The 24,038-nt window shown below is 41.3% G+C and overlaps 1 protein-coding gene across 1 annotated transcript in view; it reads right to left on the reverse strand.

Annotated features, from left to right (window-relative positions):
* The window catches only part of LOC100659664 (NUT family member 2G-like), a 47,222-nt gene that overhangs the window by 17,469 nt on the left and 5,715 nt on the right, over nucleotides 1–24,038 (reverse strand). Inside the window, exons 6-8 of the mRNA XM_064290967.1 lie at nucleotides 23,698–23,814; nucleotides 22,758–23,336; nucleotides 21,464–21,528 (exon numbers count right to left, since the gene is read on the reverse strand). Coding sequence (XP_064147037.1) covers nucleotides 21,464–21,528; nucleotides 22,758–23,336; nucleotides 23,698–23,814 — 761 coding nt within the window. The remainder of the gene's footprint in view (nucleotides 1–21,463; nucleotides 21,529–22,757; nucleotides 23,337–23,697; nucleotides 23,815–24,038) is intronic.

Genomic DNA, 24,038 nt, shown 5'->3' on the forward strand with positions numbered 1-24,038 from the left:
GGTGCATTTAGTGCTTTAACATTCAGCGTCATGATGGATAGGTGTGAGTGTAGTGCTGTCACTTTGATGTCTTGTTTTGTGTGTTGTTCACAGCTTCTTTTTCCTACTTAATTTTTTGTGGTGAGTAGTTTATCTTTATACATTGTCTTTTCCTCTTATTCCTTGTTGTTGATTTTGTTTCTGCTGAGTCTCTATTTTTTTTTCATGTGTTTTATTTTGTTGAGTAGAATAGTTAGTCTCGTTTGTGGTTACCTTAATATTTACCCCTGATTTTCTGAGTTTAAACCTAACTTTTATTTGTTTATATTGCCTTGTCTTCCTGTGCATATGGAACAGCTATGACATTTGTTTGTTCCTCTTTATTATTTAATGTTGTGTTCTTTTACATAATGACATCGCTGTTTCCCCATTGTGAGCGTTTTTTTATGTTGAATAATTTTTGTGATTTCCCTGTCTGAGTTAACATCTCATTGCACTTTCCACTGTTCTAGTCTTGGGCTGATACCTGATATTATTGATTTTCTAACCAAAGAGCTCCCTTTAGTATTTCTTGTAGTTTTGGTTTGGTTTTTACGAAATCCCTAAACTTCTGTTTATCTGGAAATGTCCTAATTTCACCTTCATGTTTGAGTGACAGTTTTGCTGGATATATGATTCTTGGCTGGCAATTTTTTTTCTTCCAAGCATTGCCTTCTTGCCTGCATGGCTTCTGCCAAGTAGTCTGATATAATTCTCATTGAGTCTCCTTTGTACATGACTTTTCATTTATCCTTACCCAACCCAGTGCCATCGAGTCGAGCTTCTCTTAAAATTCTCTCTTTATATTTGGTTTTGGCAAGTTGGATTATAATATGTCTTGGTGACTTTCTTTTAAAATCTACCTTATGTGGAGTTTGATGAGCATCTGGATTGATATCTTCTCAACTTTCATGATATCAGGGAAGTTTTCTGCCCACAAATCTTCAACAATTCTCTCTGTATTTTCTGTTATCCCTCCCTGTTCTGGTACTCTGATCACTCGTAGGTTATCTGTCCTGATAGAGTCCCACATGATTCTTAAGGTTTCTTTATTTTTTTTAATTCTTTTATCTGATTATTCTTCAAATATATTGGTGCTAAGTGCTTTATCTTTAAGATCCTCAATTATGCCTTCCAGTTGCTTGATTCTGCTCCTCTGACTTTTTATTGAGTTTTCGAATTTTGTAATTCTATTGTTAATCTTCTGAATTTCTGATTGGGGTCTCTGTATGGATTTTCCCAGCATATTAAATTTTTCATTATATTCTTGAAGAATGTTTTTAATTTCTTCACCTGTTTTATCTGTGTGTTCCTTGGCTTGTTCTGCGTATTGCCTGATCTCCTTCCTTACATCTTGAAGAGTTCTGTATATTAATCTTTTGAATTCTGGATCCACTAATTTCAGGAAGGCACTCTTATCCAGAAGATCTTTTAATTCTCTGTTTTGGGAGCTTGTTGAAGTGATCATGGTCCGTTTCATTATGTGGTTTGATATTGACTGCTGTCTCCTAGCCATCTCTGAGTTATCGTATTAGTTTATTTTATGTTTGCTTATCATATCCTAGTTTCTGGCTTTGTTTTGTTTTGATAGGCCCAAATAGGTTGCTTGGGTGAGCTAGCTTGATTATTTTCAGTTTTGGGGCTCTAACATCCTGTCACCAGATGGCTAGAGCTGTTGTCCTGTGTATGAGCTTATGAGTCCATTCATTTTTCTTGTGTGGATTCAATTCAGGTGTCCAGGTAGCTGGTCATCAAGTGTGTGATACAGTCTGCCAACAAGGACGTATTCTTCTGGAATAGGCCCAGACTGGTCCATGCAGAGGGGAAAGTTATTCAAAGTCCATGGACTGTTTACGCCAGGACAGGAGCTGCTTCTGTCCTGAGCTCCCCAGGTTAGTGGAGCTGGCAAATTATCTTTTCCCCCTGTTATGAATTTATACCTTCTCGAAATCTGGAAGCATGGGTCTGAGTCCTCAAATGGGCCTATCTCAGGCCCAGGGAAATCAACAGCCACCGAAGCCAGTTTCGGGGCGGAAGGTGCAGTAAAATATACGCAAGTACTTAGCTTTTGTCAAGAGCGCCATTCTTCTCTGTTTCCAGAGGTGTGAGTAGGCTGTGTGGCTGGCTGCTTCTCCCTGAGAAAGCTGCAGCCAAACGCTACCACCAATCCACTGCAGCCACTTCAGGAAATGGTGCTTGAGGGATTTCAGCAATTCAGGTCCTGCAACTCCTCTCTGTTTCTGAACGATCTCTCTCTCCCCATGCCACTTAGTCCATTTTCTAACTTTGCCTTTCATGTTCAGGGTGCCTAGCTTGTTGTAAATATACTCATTTCACTTGATTTTTCAGGTCTTTGTTTTAAGAGGGATCACCAGAAGCATCTGGCTATTTTGCCATCTTGGCCCCGCCTCTGTGCCGTTTCCATCTTTTTGCTGTTGTGAAAACTGCTGCAGTGAACATGGGTATGCACGTATCTATTTGTGTGAGAGCTCTTATGTCTCCAAGATATATTTCAAGGAGCTGAATTTGTGGATCATATGACAGTTCTATTTCTACATTTTAAGGAGGTCCCAAATCAATTTTCAAAGTGGTTTTACCATTTCACATTCCCACCAGCAGTGTATAAGTGTTCCAGTCTCTCCACAACCTCTCCTACATTGATTATTTTGTGTTTTTTGGATTACTGCTGTCCTGGTTGGGGTGAGATGGTATCTCATTGTAGTTTGATTTGCATTTTTCTGAAGGCTAATGGTCATGAGCTTTTCCTCAGGTATGTAACTTCCTGAATGTCTTTGGTGAAGTGACTGTTCATGTAACTTGCCCACTTTTTAATTGGGTTATTTGTTTTTTTGTTGTTGAGGTTTTGCAGTATCTTGCAGATTTTGAAGATGAGATGCTGATCAGATTTCTTGAAGCCAAAAATTTTTTCCCACTCTGTAGGTTGTCTTATTACTGTTTTGGTGAAGTGTTTGGATGAGCATAAGTGTTTGATTTTTAGGAGCACCGAGTTATATAGTTTCTTTTCTGGCGTTTGTGTGTAAGTAATGTTTTGTGTACTGTTTATGCCGTGTATTAGGGCTCCTAGTGTTGTCCCTATTTTTTATTCCATGATCTTTATTGTTTTAGATTTTATATTTAGGTCTTTGATCCATTTTGAGTTACTTTTTGTGCATGGTGTGAAATATGGTTCTTGTTTCTTTATTTTTTTTGCAGGTGAACACCCAGTTATGCCAGCACCATTTGTTAAAGAGGCTGTCTTTTCTCTAATTAATGGACATTGGGCCTTTGTCAAATATCAGCTACTCATACGTATATGGATTTATTTCTGGATTCTCAGTTCTGTTCCATTGGTCTTTGTATCTGTTGTTGTACCAGTACCAGGGTGTTTTGACTATAATGGTGGTATAAAGATTCTAAAATCAGGAAGTATGAGGTCTCCCACTTTGTTCTTTTTTTTCAGTAAGGCTTTACCTATCAGGGGCCTCTGCCCTTTCCATGTGAAATTAGTGATTTGTTCTCCATCTCATTAAAAAATGCCATTGAAATAGGTGTCATGAATCCTTGCATCTATATAGATCACTTTGGGTAGAATAGACATTTCCACAATGTTGAGTCTTCCTATTCATGAGTAAGGTATGTTTTTCCACTTATGTAGGTCTCTTTTGGTTTCTAGCCATAGTGTCTTGTAGTTTTCTTTGTATAGCTCTTTTACGTCTCTGGTTAGATTTGTTCCTACGTATTTTATCTTCTTGGGGGCTATAGTGAATGGTATTGATTGGTGATTTCCTCTTTGATGTTCTTTTTTTTTGGTGTACAGGAATACAGCTGGTTTTCCTATGTTTATCTTGTATCCTGATACTTTGCTGAACTCTTCTATTAGTTCTGGTAGTTTTCTTGTCTATTCTTCACAGTTTTCTGTGTATAAGATCATATTATCTGAAAATAGAGATACTTTTATGTCTTCCTTATCAATTTGGATGCCCTGTATTTCTTTTTCTAGCCTAATTGCTCTGACTAAGACTTCCAGCACAATGTTGAATAAGAGTGGTGATAAAGGGCATCCTTTCTGGTTCCAGTTCTCAAACAGAATGCTTTCAGACTGTCTCTGTTTAGGATGAGATTGGCTGTTGGATTTGTATAAATGTCCTTTATTATGTTGAGTAATTTACCTTCTATTCCTATATTGCTGAGTGATTTTATCATGAGTGGGTGTTGGACTTTGTCAAATGCCTTTTCTGCAGAAATTGATAAGATTGCATTTTTGTTTTCTTTTGTTTTATTTATGTGGTTGATTACATTGTTTTTTTTGTTTGTTTGTTTTTTTTTAATGTTGAACCATCCCTGCATACCTGGTATGAATACCACTGGGCATGGTGAGTTTTTTTTTTTTTTTTAATATATATTCTTGAATATTATTGGTTAGAATTTTGTTGAGGATTATTGCGTCTAATTTCGTGAGGTCCACTGGTCTGTAGTTTTCTTTTTTGTGGTGTTTTTACCTGGTTTTGGTATCAGGGTTATGCTGGCTTCATAGAATGAGTTTGACAGTGTTCCATCCTTTTTTATGCTCTGAAATACCTTTAGTAGTAGTGGTGTTAACTCTTCTCTGAAAGTTGGTAGAATTCTCAACTGAGGCCGTCAGGGCCAGGGATTTTTGTTGTTGTTGTTGGGTGTTTTTAAATTACGTTTTCAATCTCTTCTTTTGTTATCATGTATTGAGTTGTTCTACCTCTGTTTGTGTTAGTTTAGATAGGTAGTGTATTTCTAGAAATTTTTCCATTTCCTCTAGATTTTCAAATTAGTTAGAGTACAATTTTTCATAATATTGTGTTATGATTATTTAATTTCAGTTGGGTCTGTTACGATACTGCTCATCATGTTTCTAATTTGCATTATTTGCTTCCTCTCCTGTTTTTCTTTGTCTGTTTGGCAAGTGGTTTATCAATTCTGTTAGTCTTTTTGAAGAAACAGCTTTTGTTCTCCTTAGCTCTTTCAATTGTTTTTCAATTCTCTTCTTCATTTAATTCTGCTCTGATTTTTATTATTTGCTTTCTTCTGGTGTGTGAGGGCTTCTTTTGCTGCTCTCTATTTGTTCAAGCTGTAGGGTTAATGCTTTGATTTTTGGTGCATTGACCCTTTAATCATTATATAGTGTCCTTCCTTATCCTTTGTGGTAGATTTTGCTTTAAAGTCTCTTTTGTTAGAAATTAATATTTGCACTCCTGCTCTGTTTTGATATTTGTTTTCTTGAGATGTATATCTATATAGATATATATACATATTTCCATCCTTTGAGTTTTTGTTTGTTTCTTTGAGTCTAATCCGTACCTCTTGTAGGCAGCAAAGAGATAGATTATGTCTTTTTATCCATTCTGCCACTGTCTGTCTCTTTTGGCACATTTACTCCATTTAGGTTCAGTGTACTTGCTCTTAGGTATGAGATTAGTGCAGCCATTCCAATGTGTTTTTTTGTGCGCTGTTGACAGTTTCTTCATTCCACGTAATTTTCTGTGCTGGGTCTTTTTTGAGTGTGTATTTTCACCTTTTTCATTGTTGTCGATTTTGTATTTGTGGAGCCTTTATGTTTCTCTTGTTTTTTACTTTGATGTGTAGGATTGTTAGTTTGCTTTTTGGTTAACTTACTCTTTACTCCAATTTTTCTACATTTAAAGCAATCTTTTATTTCTTTGTATCTCCTTGACTTCCTCTCCATGTGAAAGATCTATGACTACATTATTTAGTCTCTCTTTTTTGTTTTAATATTGTTGTCTTTAACTAATGATGTCACTGTTTTCCTGTTTTGAGCAATTTAGCTTTGATTTAGTTTTGATATTTCCCTATCTGGGTTGATATCTGGTTGCTCTGTCCTGTGTTCCAGTCTTGAGTTATTTTCTGATGTTATAAATTTTCTAACCTGAAGTCTCCCTTTCATATTTCTTATAATTTTGGCTTGGGTTTTTGCAAATTCCCTGAACTTTTTTTTATAGAAATGTCCTAACTTTGCCATCATTTTTGTGAGACAGTTTTGTTGGATATATATTCTTGGCTGGCAGTTTTGACCTTCAAGGCTTTATATAAAGCCCATTGCCTTCTTGCATGCATGGTTTCTGCTGAGTAGTATGAGCTTAGTCTTGTTGACTCGCATTTGTAGGTGGCGTTTCATTTATCCCTAGCCACTCTTAAAATTCTTTCTTTATCTTTGTTTTGGACAGGTTTGATTATGATATATCATGGTGACATTCTTTTGGGATCTACCTTGTATGAGGTTCAATGAGCATCTTGAATGGATATCTTCTCATCTTTCACAATATCAGGGAAGTTTCCTTCCAACAAATCTTCCACAATTCTCCCTGCGTTCATCCCTCCCCCACCCCCAGCCAGATTATGGGCACCCAGTGCTATTGGCTTTAAGGAGTAGGAGCCACTTATTCTTCAACCCCTGGCATGGGTGGCTAGGTGTCATGGGTGGAGACACCAGTCCTCAGGCCCCTGATGTGGGTAGGTGACGATCCTGCTTGATAGACAGAGTCATGTCAAATGTCATGAACCTTCTTCTCCACCATATAGTTGAAAGAGTTGAAGTGAGGGTTCATGTGTGTAACCTGTTGTACTGTGCTAATGAGGGCGTACACTGTTGAAATGGGCCCACACACGTCTATGCAGAGGTGAAAGACATCAAAGTCTGTGCACCTTTTATGCCTGTGCCTAGGCAAAGGAGCTGTTTCTGCCCTGAGTTCTTAGCTTAAAGGATCCAGCAGATCATTTTTCCCAGTTTGTGAAATCGTTGCCTCTCCAATGCTGGGAGAATGGCTCAGAGAGCATGACGGATCTTTCTTTCAGCCCAGGAGATGTGGCAGTCTCTGAAGCTGGCTTGGACTGAGTGTAGAGCAGGAAGGGGCAGGTAGATGGGAGAGAGGTTTTTCCCAAAGGGGCAGTTTTTGATCTGCGGGATACATTAGACGCATGTATGTATCTTTTGCCAATGGAGTACCACTTTCACTGATTCTGGAGGTAGGAGTGAAATCTCCATCCCTCCGTCTCTCCCGATTTGGAAAACATGTCCCAAACGCCATTGCTTGCCTCACCGCTGACACCACCTGATCCTGGCCTGCAGGGTGATGGTTCCCAATGGGTCAGGTCTGGCAACTCCTCACTGCTTCTTAACTGTCTCTCCTTCTGCCTGCCACTCAGTCCAATTCCTCACCTATGGCTTAGAGGTCCAGGGGTCCTAGATTGTCATATATAATCGATTCACATATTTTTTCACGTGTTTGTTGTAAGAGGGACCACAGGAAGCATCTGACTACTCCACCATCTTGGCCCCACCACCTCTGTGTTTGATTTCTGAGAGTGGAGTACTTGTGAAGTGTTGCTTATATCTGGACATAGTATGGAGATTTAGTTGCAAGCCTTGTAGGGATTGGGAGAATTGAGAAGTGTGGGTGCTTTTGTGCCTGTTATTTGGGACTTTGTTGGAAATGTGTTTATGTGAATTCATAATGTGGGGATTGTGTATGTGTTGAATGGGTTCCTGGAAGTTCATATTTGTATTGAAATGTGTGAGTTGGTGGTGTTTCCATGAACCTTAGCGATTCAATATAAGTGAGTTTTTGTGGGAGTGTGCACGTCATGACATATAGGCATGTACACTCAAGCACTTGGAGGTGCGCGGTATGCAATTTGTGGCTCAGGGGAATACTTTGGGTGTGGCTGTTCTGCCATGAATTTTGGGTCTTCCTGTGTATCTAATTGCAGGTTTGAAATGAGTTTCTTTGGGCATGTGAGGGAGTGTGCCTGTGTGGATTAGCTTGCATGTAAGGCCTTTTGGTTTTGTATATTTTGGGAATGAGGAAGGATCACTGGTATGTACTCAGGGTATGTTGTATGGTTGTGTTGCCTGGATGCTTTCCTGGAGTTGCACGTGCATCTTCCATGTTTGGTCTGGGGTTTGTATGATTCTGCATTCAAGAAAATTGGGGATTGATTTCTGTTTGAGTATTGTGGATTGTTTGATTATGTATAGGCAGGCATTGTGAGTTATATTAGTATTTGAAGATATAGGGTCATATTTTGTATATCTTTGGTGTTACGAATAATTTAGGTTATATTCAGGGTATGAGAACAGTTGTATTCGTAATGAGTTTGTTTCATGAAGGGGCATGGCAGTTTGGATGAATATTTTCTAGGGTTATGTGCAATATGTTTCAGTAGGGAGTATGGTATATTCCGGGAAATGAGGAGGTGGGTATCTGATGAAAAAATGAGATTGTGCATTTGCACAGGTTGTGGGAGAATTGAATTTGTGTATGTACTGGAAGCATGTTGATATGGTTATGTATGAGATTTTGAGAATATGGCAGTTTCGGAACATAGGTTAGAGGGCCTGAAATGGGGTTTCCTTGTATTTATATAGGATGTGCAAGAGATATTTCATTGACTGAGAGGATATACTGGTATGTGTAATCGTGAGTCAGTGGGTGAATTTTCCTTGGAGTGTTCTGCATGTGTTTCTTTGGAGAATGATAGGGTGTTTGTAATTTTGTCTGGGCATGTTTGGAGGTAGGGGAATCAAGACCGATTTCTAGAGATATGTGACAATCTATGGTGTTCTGGGTGCTGTATACTTGAAGTGATTGGGAATCTGTGTGTGTGTGTGTGTGTCTGGTATGTGTGGGCAAGTAGGGTGGTCCTGTGTATGTGTCTATTAGCTAGAGTGCTGGAAGTGTTGATGTTTTGGAGTTTTATTTGCATCCCTGAATATGTGGGGGTTGCTATGATTTGGAATCGAATCGACGGCAGCGAGTCTGGTTTTGTTTTTTGGTACTCATGGTTGTGTTTTGGGTTAGCGTATAGGGTGTTTGTGTCTGTATGAAAGCAGTCAGGGATTCTCTTTGTGCCTATTCTTGTCTAATTCTTGGAGAATTTGGTGGCTTAGCTTATATGTGCATTTTCGGTGTTCATTGGCTCTACTTATATATATATTAGTAATACAGGTTGTATGTGGTTGTGTGTGTGTTTGGCTTCATTGGCTTTCTGGAGTGTTTATTCTGGAGGATTGGGGGGTTCAGTATGTATATTTGGAAACTGAGAGGCCTTGTATAAATTGTGCAAACATTTGGGAATTGTATATTGTATGTGTTCTAGAGATGTATGATTTCTTGTGGACGTGTATTAGGGTGGCCTTTGAGGTTAAATTTTGAACTTGGTGGTGTTAGAGAGCTTGATTGCGTGTACAGTGTTCAGTGAGTATATATGGGTACTATTGGTTGTCCATGTACATCTTCAGGCACATGTTGAGAGTATATATAGTTGTAGGAATTACTGTGTGTATTCATGGCCTAGGGTTTTCTCATAAAACTACATGCAGTACGAGGTGTTATGTTTGTGTATTTAGAGTGTGGGTAGTAGTTTATGTGTGTGCTCAGGAGATGGGAGGAATTGTGTGTTCTGAAAACATATAGTGATGTTTGGTTTATATATTAGGGTTGGGAGTTAAGGGTTCTTCTCATGGTGCAGACGCAGTGTGTGTACATACTCACAGGAAAGTGGATCAGTTATGCTGGAATCAGCTCCAGTTAATTTGGGATAGTACATGGTGCATATCTCTGCCCAAACATGGGTCAGTGACATCAGGTGGTACCTTGAAATTAGCAATGGCAGGATTATTTATATCAGGTAAATTGTCAGTGTTTACAAATCAAGGCTTGCAACGCTCGCAATGGAGAGTGAATTGATAACATTGTTTATTGTGTGTGTGTGTGTGTCATTAGAATGTGCTAATTTAGGCATCACTTGGGTACATATCGGATAGTGTGAGTGGGTCATTTGGAGGACTTATGCCCTTCTAAGTCTCCACGGAAAAGACAGTATTGTATCCTTTCATCTCACTGTTCAATCTCTGTGCTTAACAAATAATCTGAGAAGTCAAGATATGTGAAGAAGAATGGGCATCAGCATTGGAGGAATGTCACTGACAACCTGGGATATGCACATGACAACCTTCCATGCTGCAAATGAAGGAAACTTGAAGAAATACCTGATGAAGACCAAAGACCACAGTCTTCAGCATGGATTACACCTGAACATAAAGAAAATGTAATCCTCACACTGGACAAGCAAAGTAAAAGTAGACATATGTGAAGTTGTCAAGGATTTCATGCCCCTTTAATCAACAATCAAAGACAATTGAAGCTGCAGTCAGGACTTCAAAGGATGGTTTGCTATGGGCAAATCTGCTACAAAAGGCTCCCTTAAAGTTATAAAAATGGAAGATGTCATTTTGATTAAAAAAGGTGCACCTGTCCCAAGCCTGGCATGGCAGTCCCACCAAAAGGCTGCCCCTCAGAGCTGGGTAACCTTTCTAGACTCAAAAAGCACCAGTAACCAGGAAACAGGGAAAACATGTCTTAGCACCTGGGCCTGGGAAGAGAGAGTCCCAAGAACCCTGAGTTGATGGGACCTCAGTTAGCTGAAAAACTGCCAGATACAGGCTTGCACAGCTGGAATCCCTCCAACCTTGGGTGTGGGTACGCTGAACCTTCTGTGTGTCCCTTTGTTGAGATGTGTAAGGATGCAGGTAAAAGTCTCGGTCACACCCGAGCAAATATGTGGGGCCTGGCCTAGCTCTGTTGGCTCAGAGGGGCTGACAGGTAAAGGAGATTAGATACTGGGTCTGTGTTCCTTGAACAATCTGGAAGAAGATGACAGATCCCCTCTTATAATAGGGCTTCCCAGCCACAGCCCTCGACTCTCCTGTCACGGGAGGCTTCAGGACCCTAAAGAGAGAATGGATTGTGTTTTCTCTGGTGTGTCTTATCACTTGGTTCTTCCCAGGCAGGCTTGATGCAGTTCAGTGGGAGTGGGATTAGCAAGGCAGGGGTTGGAGTCAGATTAGTGACAGGGGAGGGCGTGGGAAAGCCCTGTCCTAGAGGAAGGACTAGGAGGATGGATCTAGAGAGCACAAAGAAGGCTTCCTGTGAATAGACATGACTGTTTCTTTCCTGAGTCCTTTCTTTTCTGAAGCCTCACCATGCTGCTAGCACTGGGAGTCTCTTCTCAGCGTCCTGTTTTTCTGATAGGGTGACCTGACCTTCTTTATTTTCCCCCATGACAAGTGCAACTTCAGACACATCAGATGGTGTCCAGTGACCACGATGGACCCCAGTTGCCTCCACACATGCCTCCTACCTCTCTTGGACCTACCCAAGGACTTCTGCGCCTTTGTGATGTCCGGTTGAACATGATGTCCATACTTTGTAGTAATTATGTTGTATTTTGTTGGCAGATATTTTAAATACAATATTTGATCGATAATACATGGGAGGATTTTGTAGAATCTTGTCATTTGGTTTTGAATATTCTTTTCGTTGTTGTTGCCTTGGGTTTAGCAATCACTCCTCATGTTTTCCACCTACAGCCCTCCTAGCCATCAATCTGCTCTATGTCTGCATATTGTAGATTTTCACGTAAGTGGAATCATGCAATAATTGTTCTTGAGATTTCAGTTATTTCACTGAGGCCAGTGGTGTCAAGGTTCATCCATTTATTGCAAGTAAGAGAATTTCTTTGCTCTTTATGGCTGCATGATATTGCATGTATCTGTATGGCACATTTTGTGTATCCAGTCATCTTTTCATGGACACTGGGTTGTTTCCACCTTTTTGATTCAATGAATAATTGTGCAGTAAACGTCAGTGTCCAAGTATCTGCTTTCTTGCTTTCAATTCTTTAGTTTATGTGCCTACGAGTGTCTATGGTAATTCTTTGTGAAAGCATTTGAGGCGCCATCAAACTGTATTCTACAGTTTTCAATGGACATGGTGCCCGGTTTCTATGTTTGTTTGCCTGTTTTTTTTTGTTTTTTTTTTTTCCCTGTCAATAGCCATTGGTGTGGTGTGGAGTGATACCTCTTTGTGATTTTGATTTGCATTTCCCTAATGACTGATGATATTAAGCACCTTCTCCCTTGCATACTGCCCATTTGTATATTTTCTGTGGAATAATGTTGATTTATGTCTTCTGCCCTTTTTTTGAGTTGGGCATTTTTTTTGTGTATGTGTTTAGTTTTAGGCACTCTTTATATCTTTGTATATGAAACCCTTAAGCAAGTACAGATTCCAAGTATATTGTCACAATCAGTAGTTGTCTTCATTTTCTTGATAGTGCTAGTTGATGCAGAAAAGATTTAAATTTTCACCAAAACAAATTTATCTGTTTCTTTTGTTTCTTCTGTCATATGTATGAGGATGTGGGGGAAAAAAATTCTGAAAACATAACCCTGATGTTTACTTTTAAGAGTTTTATGATTTTATCTCTCATATTTAGGTCATCGATGCACTTAGAGTTAATTTTTTTATATGGTGTAACATATCCAGCCTAATCCTTTTCCATGTGGAGATCATGTTGTCTCAGCATCATTTGTTGAAGAGGTATTCTTTGCACACGGAATAAGCTTAGCTTCAATGTTGAAACAAATTGAGCAAAGATGTACGAATTCATGTCTCAATACTATACCGTTGGCCTCTACGTCAGTTCTTATGCCAGAACCAGACTGTTTCCTTTATTACATGTGTGTAGTGCTATTTTATATCTTCAAGTTTGCATGCTGTACTTTGTTCTTCTTTTCCAAGATGGTTTGGTATATTTAGAGCCTTTGTGTTTGCAGTATATAAATTGTTTGTGTTCTTCTATATTTGACTTTTTCTCCGTTATATAATTTGTAAGTGGTAAGACATGGATCCTGAGGTTTAGGAGAGAGGAATAGGAGAGCCTCAGCATCTTGCCCAGGAATGAAAATCCCACACCAAGATTGCATGAAGGAAATTTCCAGAAGGGCTGATGATATACAGAGCTGGGAGATATGGGGCCAATTTTTTTTTTTTTTTTTTGAGGTATATGTCATGAGATGAAGAGAGCGTTTACCCTGAAGAAGAAAAGTGAAGCTTGCTGGGCTGTGCCCTGGCTGCCATCAAGGGCATAAGGAGGTTCAAGGAGGCAGAGTCCTGATCATCATAGTTTTGGGAGACGGGCAGGGCAGGTCTGTTCTCTGGATGAAGCTTCTTTTCCCAACATCACAGTATGTAGATATGTTTTATCACCAGTAGTATATGCATTTCTTTTTATAGTGAGAACTCTCCACACACCCGTTTAATGAAACCATAGGCAAAGAGGTCTCACCATAAAGGCAGATGCCAGTCTTCTTCCTGTTCCCAGATGAAAGAAGTTCTCAGGGCTTCACACCAGCTCTACCCTGTGGCCTCCAAATGGTGACTGCCAAAATACCAGAATCTCAAGGTATTCATGATAAGCATCCGTAAGACAATTGTGGGGTGATGGAGAATCTAAATCTATGGTCTCGATGTTGATTGAGACGATGGTTACACCACGGTATTTCAAATTGCTGAAGCTCACAAAACTATAAATTAAATCGGGGAGTTTGCGTGGAAATTATATAACTCTGAGAGCTGAGTTTAACAGAAAGGTATTTTTTTTTTTCCTAACTGTAATGGTGCCTGATTTGTAACAGTAAAAGTTTGGAAGATTTAAGGCCGTTTGAAGCTCCTGGCAGAAAGGATTAAGGAGCTGGCTGGTGATGGAAAGGTTGGTCATTCACATCCACGAAGAGACTCCTAGGAACAAATGTCAGGTGATCTCCTTTGGAAATTCAACCAGAGAATACTCTATGGAACACAGTTCTGTTGTGAAACGAGTTAGGTCGCCATGACTTAGAACTGACCCAACAGCACTGGTTTGGTTTTTCTTTTGGAACCAACCTGGCTGCCTCTCACTGATTCTGTGATCTTGGATGAATTGTGTCTAGTATGTACAGTGGGAATGGCCTATAAATCATGAGATGGCTTTGACTTTTATGTGTATCTGTCACAAGCACTGAGCAATATCTCACATGAAACATATTCAGCAAATAATAGCAGATACGACCATTACTATTGTTTTATGTTAATGTCCTAGTTCAAGTGAAGACAAGGACAAGCTTCCTGCCTTTAGAAAAGCACAGTCGACAGGGAGTAAGAACACGGGAACAGTGACATGTGGTGCATGGTGAGGGGGCTGTGACAGGGTAAAGTGAAAGTGAAGCTGAGCACAATCTCAGGAATAGAAATGGATAAGCCCAGGGACTTCCTTGACCTCTCTACTCATCCAGACTTGAGTCTACTCCAATATCCTTATAGAATCTTCTCTAGACCACTCCAGCCTTCCCCACTTGGACACTCTCATCGAAGAAATGGCAGAAAGCTTCATTTAGGCCCTATTCTGGGAAAGCATATTCCATACACTCTCTCTGTCCTTGCAAGTGTGATCCGAATATGATGTGATTATGCATGTCTTACTGGTCAGAAAGCTGCTGCTCAGACACTGGAGGTCACACAGCCAGCAAGTGAGAGAGCTGAGATTGAAAGTCTGCTGTGGCTGACCCCAAATCCAGCCTTTCTATGGCCTTTTTCCTCTTTCTTCTTCTGGGCACATTGTTCAACTTGGCTGACACTCACTTTCAGTTGTGGGGAAGGGAGAGAATTCTTCAAGTGATGATGAAGTGTTAAGAAGTGAGGAGAAATTCAGGGAAAACTGGTGTGCAAGACCACACCAAACACAGAAAAAGACCTGGACCATCAGTCTAGGCTCTATTCTATCTTCCTTTGGACGACCCTGAAGGCCTGGTTACTCGTTGTCAGCAGCTGTGACTCACTATGCAACCACGTTCCATTGAATCTCACCCTATATTCTTTCTCGGAACCAGGAGAGTGATATCTGCTCCTTTCGATGCCCACATAGCATGGGAGAAATACAAATTGTGCACAAGGGAAAGAGAGGTGCATTTATGGACAGGGAATGGACTGTCAGAGCTGCGGCCAAGCCTGGCATACATCTCAATCCATCCTTACTACACTTGAGACATTTCACCAAAGAGAATATTCAGATGGCCAACAGACACATGAAAAGATGCTCACTGTCATTAGGCATCAGAGAAATGCAAATAGAAACCACAATGAGATACCATTTCACAGCCACTACAATGGGTAAGATAAAAATAAAAAAAGGGAAAAATGACAAGTGTTAGAGGGGATGTGGGAAAATTGGAAATTTCATCCGTTGCTTGTGAAAATGCAAAATGATATAGCTATTTTGGAAACACTCTGGCAATTTCTCAAAAACCTGGAGATATACCTGCCGTATGACCCAGGAATTCCACTCCAGGTGTATGCCCTTGGGGTCTAAAAGAAGTGATATGAACAGACATATGCAAACCTATGTTCACCACAGCACTATTCACAATAGCAAAAAGATAGAAATAACCTAACCGCCCAACAACGGATGAATGGATAACTAAAATATGCTGTATACATACAGTGGAATACTACTAAGCGATAAAGAAAAATGAGTTCCCCAAACACCTTGGAACATGGAAGAACCTGTAGGACATTAACAAGTAAAATGCATCAGTCACAAAAAAACAGATATTGTATGTTATCACAGTTATGAAATGACACGAAAAATAAAAATATGCAGAAAATAATGTTCAGTAGTGTTTACCAGAGATGGGGTAGGGGGTAACGGGAATTTCCTCTCTAGTTAGTAGATACTTGTTATTTTTCAGGATGGAGAGGTAACACTGAATGAGAGTGAATTGTACAAAGCCTGATGAAGGTAAACCACATCAGTAAAATATACACAAGGAAAAAAAATATATATGTAGGCATATATGTGTATAGGCATGTTTCCATGAGTGTGTATGTGTGTGTATACAGGTGTATGTGTAGGAATACGTGTATACATCTATGTGACTGTATGCACACATGTTAATACATATAATAAAGCACATAGAGGGAAGAGTTATGAATATTTCTGAGACATACCCAAATACCCTGATGGATTAGTTTTCTGGATTTGAAATATTAGAACTAGAGTCTTGTGGAACATCTTGGTCAGTTGGGCTGATATGGTTCATAAGTTATGTTTTATGTCCTAGTTTGCTGAGTAGTGTTTGTGGTTTTAAAAGCTTGTGAGCAGCCTACTAAAATGCAACTATTGGTCTCTACTCATCAGGACCAAAAGGGAATGTAGGAAACCAAGGCTAAGAGAAAACACTTGAATTACGCACAGGAAGAATGTTCAAATGACAAGTCTTTTGTTACATATATATTTACCACAATAAAAAGGAAATAAAAAACATTGTGGAATCAAATAAAACTCCAGGATTCATTATACTTTCTGTTCTATAAGACCCAAGCAAATTCACTTCCTTTAAAAAATGCGCACTCAGTCCAAAATCCAAACATTGCTGCTTAAGAGGCAGTTAATAAAATGAGAAATAAACTTATTTCAAATGTGAACACTCTAAAGCTTGCTCTTCAAAGCCTCTAATTCAGGACTCCACCTCCCAGCTTTCCTACTGTACAAGGCACACAACAGTGCTGCCCTTAGAAAGCAAAGAATTCATCACCCAAATGTTGGTTTTGCCTCAGGCAGCCCTGCTGGTCATTCAAACCTCCTGGACTGCCTTGCAATGAGAAATACTTGATTTTCACCTCACCTGCCTCTGCACTTCCCACTACATTGTATTTGCATTTTTACATGCGCTGTATCATTCTCTCACTGTCCTCTGGGTCTCCACATCTAGGAATGCAGGATAAGAGATCTCTTAAGGAAAAGTCCTCAATATGTGTCCTTCGGTTTACTTTTTCTCCTGTGTTGTGATTAGGAAACCATCTCAGCCAGTGTTACTTCCTTCCTGTCCACACAGCAGTTACTGTGGGAATAAATTATTTCTTTTTTAGTGTGTAAACAGGCGCTCTTTGGAAACTCTACGGGGCAGTTCTACTCTGTCCTATATGGTCGCTATGAGTCGGAATCGCACTGGGTGGGTTAAACTAAATTCATAATTTCAGTTAGCCCTTAAATAATCCGTTCTAGAATTGTGTCACTGTATTTCTTTTTCTTTTTTATAATTTCAATAATCTGATACTCTTTTTCTGGAAATTGCAAGATTGGCATTATTTCTCACTTCCTTGGATGATGACTCTTTAAGACCCTACAGAGCCAACACGTGGAGCCCACAAGTGCACAGGCTGAGAGAGAAAGCAAGGTAGGTGAATAAGGCTCAATCATCACACCTTGTCATTTCCTCTAATGCTCTGAGATTGGGTGGCAGATCACCTGTCTTCTGCGTTCTGTCACCCAAGAATGGAGATGATTTTTATCAGTGGACAAGGCCTTCCTTACACTTTCCCACAGCGATGGTCAGAGAACTGGGTCCAAGGGACTTTTGGCCTCACCCTTTCATGGCCAGTCTTGGTAAACTTCATATGCGCTAATTTAATCACATTTGCTTCCAGGGTCAAAGATTTTCATGTAGAAGAAAAAAAGATTGTAGAATTCGGACCCGATTGTTCCTGCACAATGCAATGTTTAAATCGTGGGCCCTGAGCTCACTCAGTCAAATCTAATGGCCCTAAATCCATTGTGTGCATCAGGGGAAAAAATCGATGGACTCACTGACAAGCAGAAGAATCAAGCAGCAAGCCTGCTTTTCCTGAGTGCCTAGATACTATGATTTGCTTCCCCATTCCCATAATAGGAAGGACTGGATTGAAAATCATGTAAGGTTGCCCTATGATACAAGCTGAAATGCTAAGAAAAGTTGCTAAGATTTTGCTTTTATCAGTCACAGTAAGTAGGTTTAAAAAAAGTTAAGGTGGTTTTCTTGAATCTCTCTAACTTCATCATCTAAGCCGAGATGTGAGTAGAGTTGTACACTGTAGCTGCCAGAGAGAATACCAAGAAAGGCACATCAAGAAGCTGTTTCCTGGCTGCAGAGAGTTAAGGGGTGGGCAGTTTCCAGAGAGGCAGAAGCTGCATGGAGGTGCTCTTTTCACAGTGACTGGGAAAACACTGTAGATGCTGTAAATAGAAATATTCTTCGGGTCTTATCAGGTTTATAGTTCAGCTAAAGCTCAGAAATCATGATGCAATTCAAGAGGACCACATTATGAAATGACTTTCTCACATAATTGTAGCGAAGAGCGGAGAAGAGACCTTGTCTTCTCTGGAGGAAGTCTCTGCTTTTCCACTACAACATGACTGCTGTTGCATTTTCCTGCAGCATTTCCTTCTTGAGTCAAAATGTCTTCCTACAGGGACAAGATACTATGTTAGTCCCAAACCCCTTGCCTTTGAGTGGATTCCTACTCATAGTGACCCTATAGGGCAAAGCAGAACTGCCTCATAAGGTTTCTAAGGAGTGCCTGGTGCATTCAAACTGCCAAGCTTTTGATTAGCAGCCATAGCTCTTATCCACTACACCACCAGGGTTGTTAGTGCCAGTAGGGATATTTTTTTGTGTGAAGGCTGTTGGTGTGGAACACTCCTCCTCTGCCTCTCTCCTTCCGCCATACCCTCCCATCCAAAAACCACTGCTGCTGTGAGAGCAGGATTAAAGTTGTTCTCATGTGACTTTTCTTTTTGCAACTGCTTGGGGTCAGCGCCCTCATCTCACAAGACCAGTTTTTCTACCAAGCCTCTGGAAACAACTAAATGAATACTTTTTCAAATCATTTTCACTATAATACACTGAAAATTGTGTTCACGGTGAGTAAAAAGACAAACGTTCTTTCTTTAAAGATGATAACACCATGGTTCCTACAACGATTTAGGACATTCATTGATGAGCCTGGATTCCAAAAAGCAAGAGTGTGTGATGGAGACATGTAAAGCTGAAGCTGAGAAGTAGTGCTTCATGACCCAGAAAGGCCAGCTAGGAGAAAGATGGGAGCTAGTGTGTGTGTGCATGGGGATTTGACTTGCGTGAGTAGAATCTTGCACTGGTCTCACGATACCCACCCATTTCAGGGCCATGGGACCTTAACAACTGAAGATCCTGGGGCCGTAGCATTGTAAGCACTTTTTCTTCAGAGAAAAAGATTTTCAGCCTTCCTCACCCTTACATCTGCTCTCTGCCCACTAAGCCTAGGTGCTCAAGAGTGTTTAGTGACTGTTCAATATGCCAGATAATCAAAATGTCCTGCAGAGATTTTGTGAAATTGGTATGCTGGTTTGGTTTTGGTGCTGTGTCCTGTGTTTGGAACCAAGATTTAAGCTCAGGCCTTTTGACTGCAAATTCAGGTCTGTTCTTCCGAGGGTAAGTCATAAGAGCTTATTGTTTTCTGCCTCTTGGTAGTTTTTCTAGATAAAATACAAGCCACTTGTTGACTTCAAATGTCTGTTAAACGAGGACTAATATTGTTGTAAATATATCCCCATTATTATGTGAGGAATCCTTGGAGGCCTTTATTTTCTTTGCTAAAACTGGCAAACCTATTCTTGGGGGGACTTTGAAGTTGAAGGGAATGTTAAAGTTAACATTGTAGACTCTAGACTAAAGAAAAACAAATGGGGTCGTTGAACCCAGGCTGGGGACATTGACTTTATTTCAAGTTATTATTCTAATGGAACAAATATATGTATATATTGGAATACATCTTAATTTTATAAAGAGAAAAAAGGAGGAGGCAGGGCCAAGATGGGAAAACAATCAGATGCTTCCTGTTGTTCCTCTTACATCCAAGACATGAAAAAGAAGTGAATGGATTTTATATGACAATGTAGGAGCCCAGATCATCAAAGACAAAGCTGAGGAGTTGGACTGAGCGGCAGGATGCAGGAGAGACAGTTCAGAAGCAGCAAAGAAGTGCCAGTTGTGAGGTTGCCAGCACCCTGCTGGCTGGGTCAGCTGGTGCATGGCAGGCTGAGGAGAGCAGTAGCATTCAGGACAGGTTTCACCATGTCAGGAGAGGCTGGGCAGCGAAGAGTCTGCAGAAGCCTCCGGATCGGGATGGAAATGGTACTGGACCTGCGAAAGTTAAGTGCAAGGTTCTAACCTCCTGCCTACTGTGTGGGAGTCAAAATAAGCCCTCCCCCTCCAAGATGCTAACAGGGGGAAGTGCCTGTTTTCCCTCCCCACACCCACCTCCCGCTCCCCGCTGTCCACTCTGACACCAGTCAGGCAGTATTCAACAACTGCCAGGCCTCTCACCCAGATCTCAGGGCTGTCTGCACCCAAACTAGTCTCTTGGCTATAAAAATTCACCATGCCCCCTCAGCTGGGAAGTCAGGCCAGGAGCTACCGCTTTGCCTGGGCACTGGTATAAAGGGTCTGAGGACATGTAGCTCCCTTCACCCCTGCCTGTACCTGTGTGGGCCAATTCAACACCATGAGGCCATACGCTTGAAGCCTGTTTTCAACTGTAACAGCCAAGGGGTAGTTGCAGAATCGTGACATTTGATGTCGCCCTGCCCATTAAACAGGGACCTCATCCACACACATCAGGGGCCTGAGGGCTGTTGGTTATCACCCAAATCCATCTAGCCACCCAAGACAGGGGTCAGAGAATATACAGTGCCTCCCAGTCCCTAGAGCCAACAGCACTGGGTGCCAAGGACCGGCTGCATGACTCCTTTAATATCCCAAGCATCCTGAGACCTGTACAGTGTTATGCTATTTTCCCAGTGAAGATCTTGAAATGTAGAGGACTTACAGAAGTTTTCTAAAGTCAAACACCAGGGAATGGAGGAGCCAGGGCTCTGTCCTTCACTTACCATTATTGTCTTTCGATGTTTGATATGTACACTCCCCTAAATACCTGGGATACACCAGGATTGTAGGTTATGCTGAGGAGGACACTCTATGAGGTCCCTTCATGGTGTTGGCCGGGAAACTTCTGGGACATGGCATTCCTGAAAATTCACAGGTACTTGCGATAAAATTAGAATTTGGAACTTGGAGAAAAAAGCATTGGGCTGAGAGGAAACTTTGTTGAGTTCCAGGGAGCTTCCAAGTTGAGAATCAGAGCTACTGAGGGGAATGGGCTAGAGAAGTGAGGCCATGGACACTTGCATTTGAGGACATTAGTGCAGATTGGAGGGCAAGGACTTGATAATTCTAAGGAAAGACCAGAGGCGTCCTCTCCCCTCTTTCTCATCTCTTCGTCTTGATTTTTTCCCCAACAGAATCTTACTTGCGGAGGTCTCCATTCAGATCCCAGTTAGGAACTTCCCAACAAATGCAACAGCTCACAGGCACCAAATGTCAAACCACTGGAACACCCAGTGCTCTGAACATGGGGTCTATGCAACTGCCCGAAGAATCAGACTACTAATACCTCAGTGCTTCTCAGCTGTTCGTACCAACCCTGCTCACATCTAGCCTTGCATACTCCAGGCATCCAGGTCTGCCATAAACATCATCAAGTCTCCGCTTTTCCTGGGCTGTATTGTTGTTCTGTAAGGTAGGTTTCCTCTTGTTTGTAAGGAACTATTTCCAATGTAAGTGTAAGACTAAATCTACATCAATTTAACCCAGAATTTCAGTCATCGTTTGGAAAAGAAAGGGAAGAGTACCTATAGGATGCTCCTTGGAAGATTACCAGGTTACCTGAGGTCAGTCTCCTTGACCACAGCAGGATGGACCTTCCCAATTCGGTTGAATGAAATTCCTTCCTTTCCAGAAATAAGGCAAAGGGACCTCCTAACTTCTCTATTTTCATAGCTCATATACACAGTATCAAAAGAAATCTTCACAAGTATATTTCCAACACATTCTGTCTCGTTATTGTCCTCACCAGAAATAGCATACTACCATTGCTTATTTAGAAGTCCTCTTGAGAATTCATGATACCACTTCTTAGAGTAAATGCAGAGAAACAGAAAGCCATGTCCCCAAGAAGCCAAGTCTTGATCCTGTCAAGTCAAATAAACCACACAGGAAGATCCCTGGGTGTGCTGAGGATCATTTTAGATGTATTGCCCGACATCTTCCTAGCAAACAGAAAAAAAGCACCTTAAAGAAAAGTGCAGCCTCCAGGCTCAATTATAGAAACATTAGTTAATGGCCAAAAAGGCTGAAAGGTTGAAATGCAAATTCCATGAATAGATGGTTAAGAGACAGAGATATTGTTAAGATACCCACAGAAAGCTCCCAAACCAAGCCACAGCTTGTGAAAAATGGGTGATGACAGTGATCACTGGCTATTTATCAATGAGCTGTGAGAGGCCGGAGCCAGACTGTCCCCAGGAGCATGCTGAGGACATCAGGTAAAGCTGGAGGAAAGAGCTAAGTCAGTCACATATCATGTGGAAAACGGGGGACACCTGTATCTTTTTCTTTTCACAGCACCACAGTCTATCCAGCAGGAGAGGAGGAACGGAAGAAAGAGTCAATGAGAATTTCTGCCAACAAAACTATCTTTAATCTCAATTTACAGAGGACTATTCTTGAAAGTAAAAGTAAAGCTACTGTGCTTCATCTCCCACCATGGAAATACATGTGCACCCTGCCCAGGCTTTGGCCTCCCTCTCTGCCCTCATCGTATCTGTATAACAGCCAAGAAGTACCACTACGTTAGGGGAGGAGCATTAGCCTAATAAGTATGGGGGAGGAGTTGACAACTGTAATCTATTTAGGGGATCCCAACTTGAGGGTCTGACATATAGAAGAGGAGAGCTCACTACTGGCTAAGAAGATGCTTCTTCCTTTTTCCATGTGTGGAAGGGTCACACTTTCTTTTTAGAGGCAGTGAGGGTTGGACCTCACCCACAGTCAAGGGTTGCCTCCCAGAGACTCCAAGGTCAGCCCCTGAGTAGGGCCGCTTTGCAGCAAGTGATGGAGTTCTGACTTGAGCTGGGATCTTACACTTGGCAGCTGTATGTCCAGGTTGGCTAAGACTCACTGTCTCCGGAGATCGGAGCTGGGATGCTCTCCAGGTACCCCGAACTCCATGGTGCAGAATGCTGGAGGCAGGCAGAGGACTCTTGCAAAGACTCCAGGGCAGTAGGCTTTCTTGAGATGCCAAGAGGAAGTCAAGGCTGGGGAGTTCCTCCTCTTCCTTTTCTTCTTCACTGGACCCTTCTCCTTTCCCAGGTGTTTCACTAATAGGAGAGGCTTGTAAGGACGTTAAGGTTCCTCTGTTTCCCAATCTAGGGTAGGTGCGACTAGGACGCCATTGAGGAGAAGTTGATTGTTCAGACTTAAGTTCCTGTGACATGGGACTCCATGTAAAGAGAGCAAGTTCTTTTGACGTAGACAGATGACTGTGTCCGCTGCCATCTTTTGGCAGGTCTTCTTCATCCAACTTTTTTGTGCTCATTTTCTTGCTCGTCTGTAGTTGGCTGTTGTGGTTATCTGTGCTCCCTGCATCTTGACTGGTCCCAGACTCTGTACAAGGTGACTCCCTGGTTGGCACACCATAAGTTGGGGATGCCTCCACACCCACGTTTCCTTTCAATTCCAGCAGTCGCTTCTCTACCAGCTGCAAGGAAAGAAAATGGATAATTACTGATTCTGTACAGACTGTGAGAACACGGGGCTGAGTGGGTGGTGGAGACCATAGTATTGGGACAAGATTTAGGGAAGTCAGTCACTCAAGTGTCCTTCAATAACTAGTACTGCAGCTCTGCCTCTCCATCCTCTTCTGTGGTTTTCCCAAATGCAATGCCTTACCATTCCACTCCTCTTCTCTGCCATTCCATTATCTCTTACCTCCTCATTCTGCACTTGCTCCCGCACCTGGAGCTGGCCTTCCCCAGAAGCCGTGACAGCCAAGGCACTGTCAGGTTAGATGAAATCCTGTGGGTTTCATGTTATGATTCTCCCTTCCTCCTCTGGTTTACCTGAGTGAGAGTGAGTCCTTCCTCTTCCTCCAGCTCCTGCCTTAAGGACAGGGGATCTACCTGTGATTCTGGTGATAGTAACATTTCCAGGAACTGAGGGTGAATAACTGCTTCCACCTGTTAACGGAACGAGGAGGCTTGTGAACATCTTTGAGAAGGAGTAAACACTGATTTAGAGGTTCTAGAAGACAAGGAATAATCTCCCCCTCGAATTTGCATCCAGTATTGTATTAAAATGTCACCACCCCAACCTACACATACTCAGACACTCATACACACACACATATGCACACAAGAAAGGGACACACACATTGATCATGGAGGAAGGAACTGAGCTTAAT

The sequence above is a fragment of the Loxodonta africana genome, chromosome 9 (genome assembly GCF_030014295.1).
Source record: "Loxodonta africana isolate mLoxAfr1 chromosome 9, mLoxAfr1.hap2, whole genome shotgun sequence".
In the NCBI taxonomy this organism is placed as follows: Eukaryota; Metazoa; Chordata; class Mammalia; order Proboscidea; family Elephantidae; genus Loxodonta; species Loxodonta africana.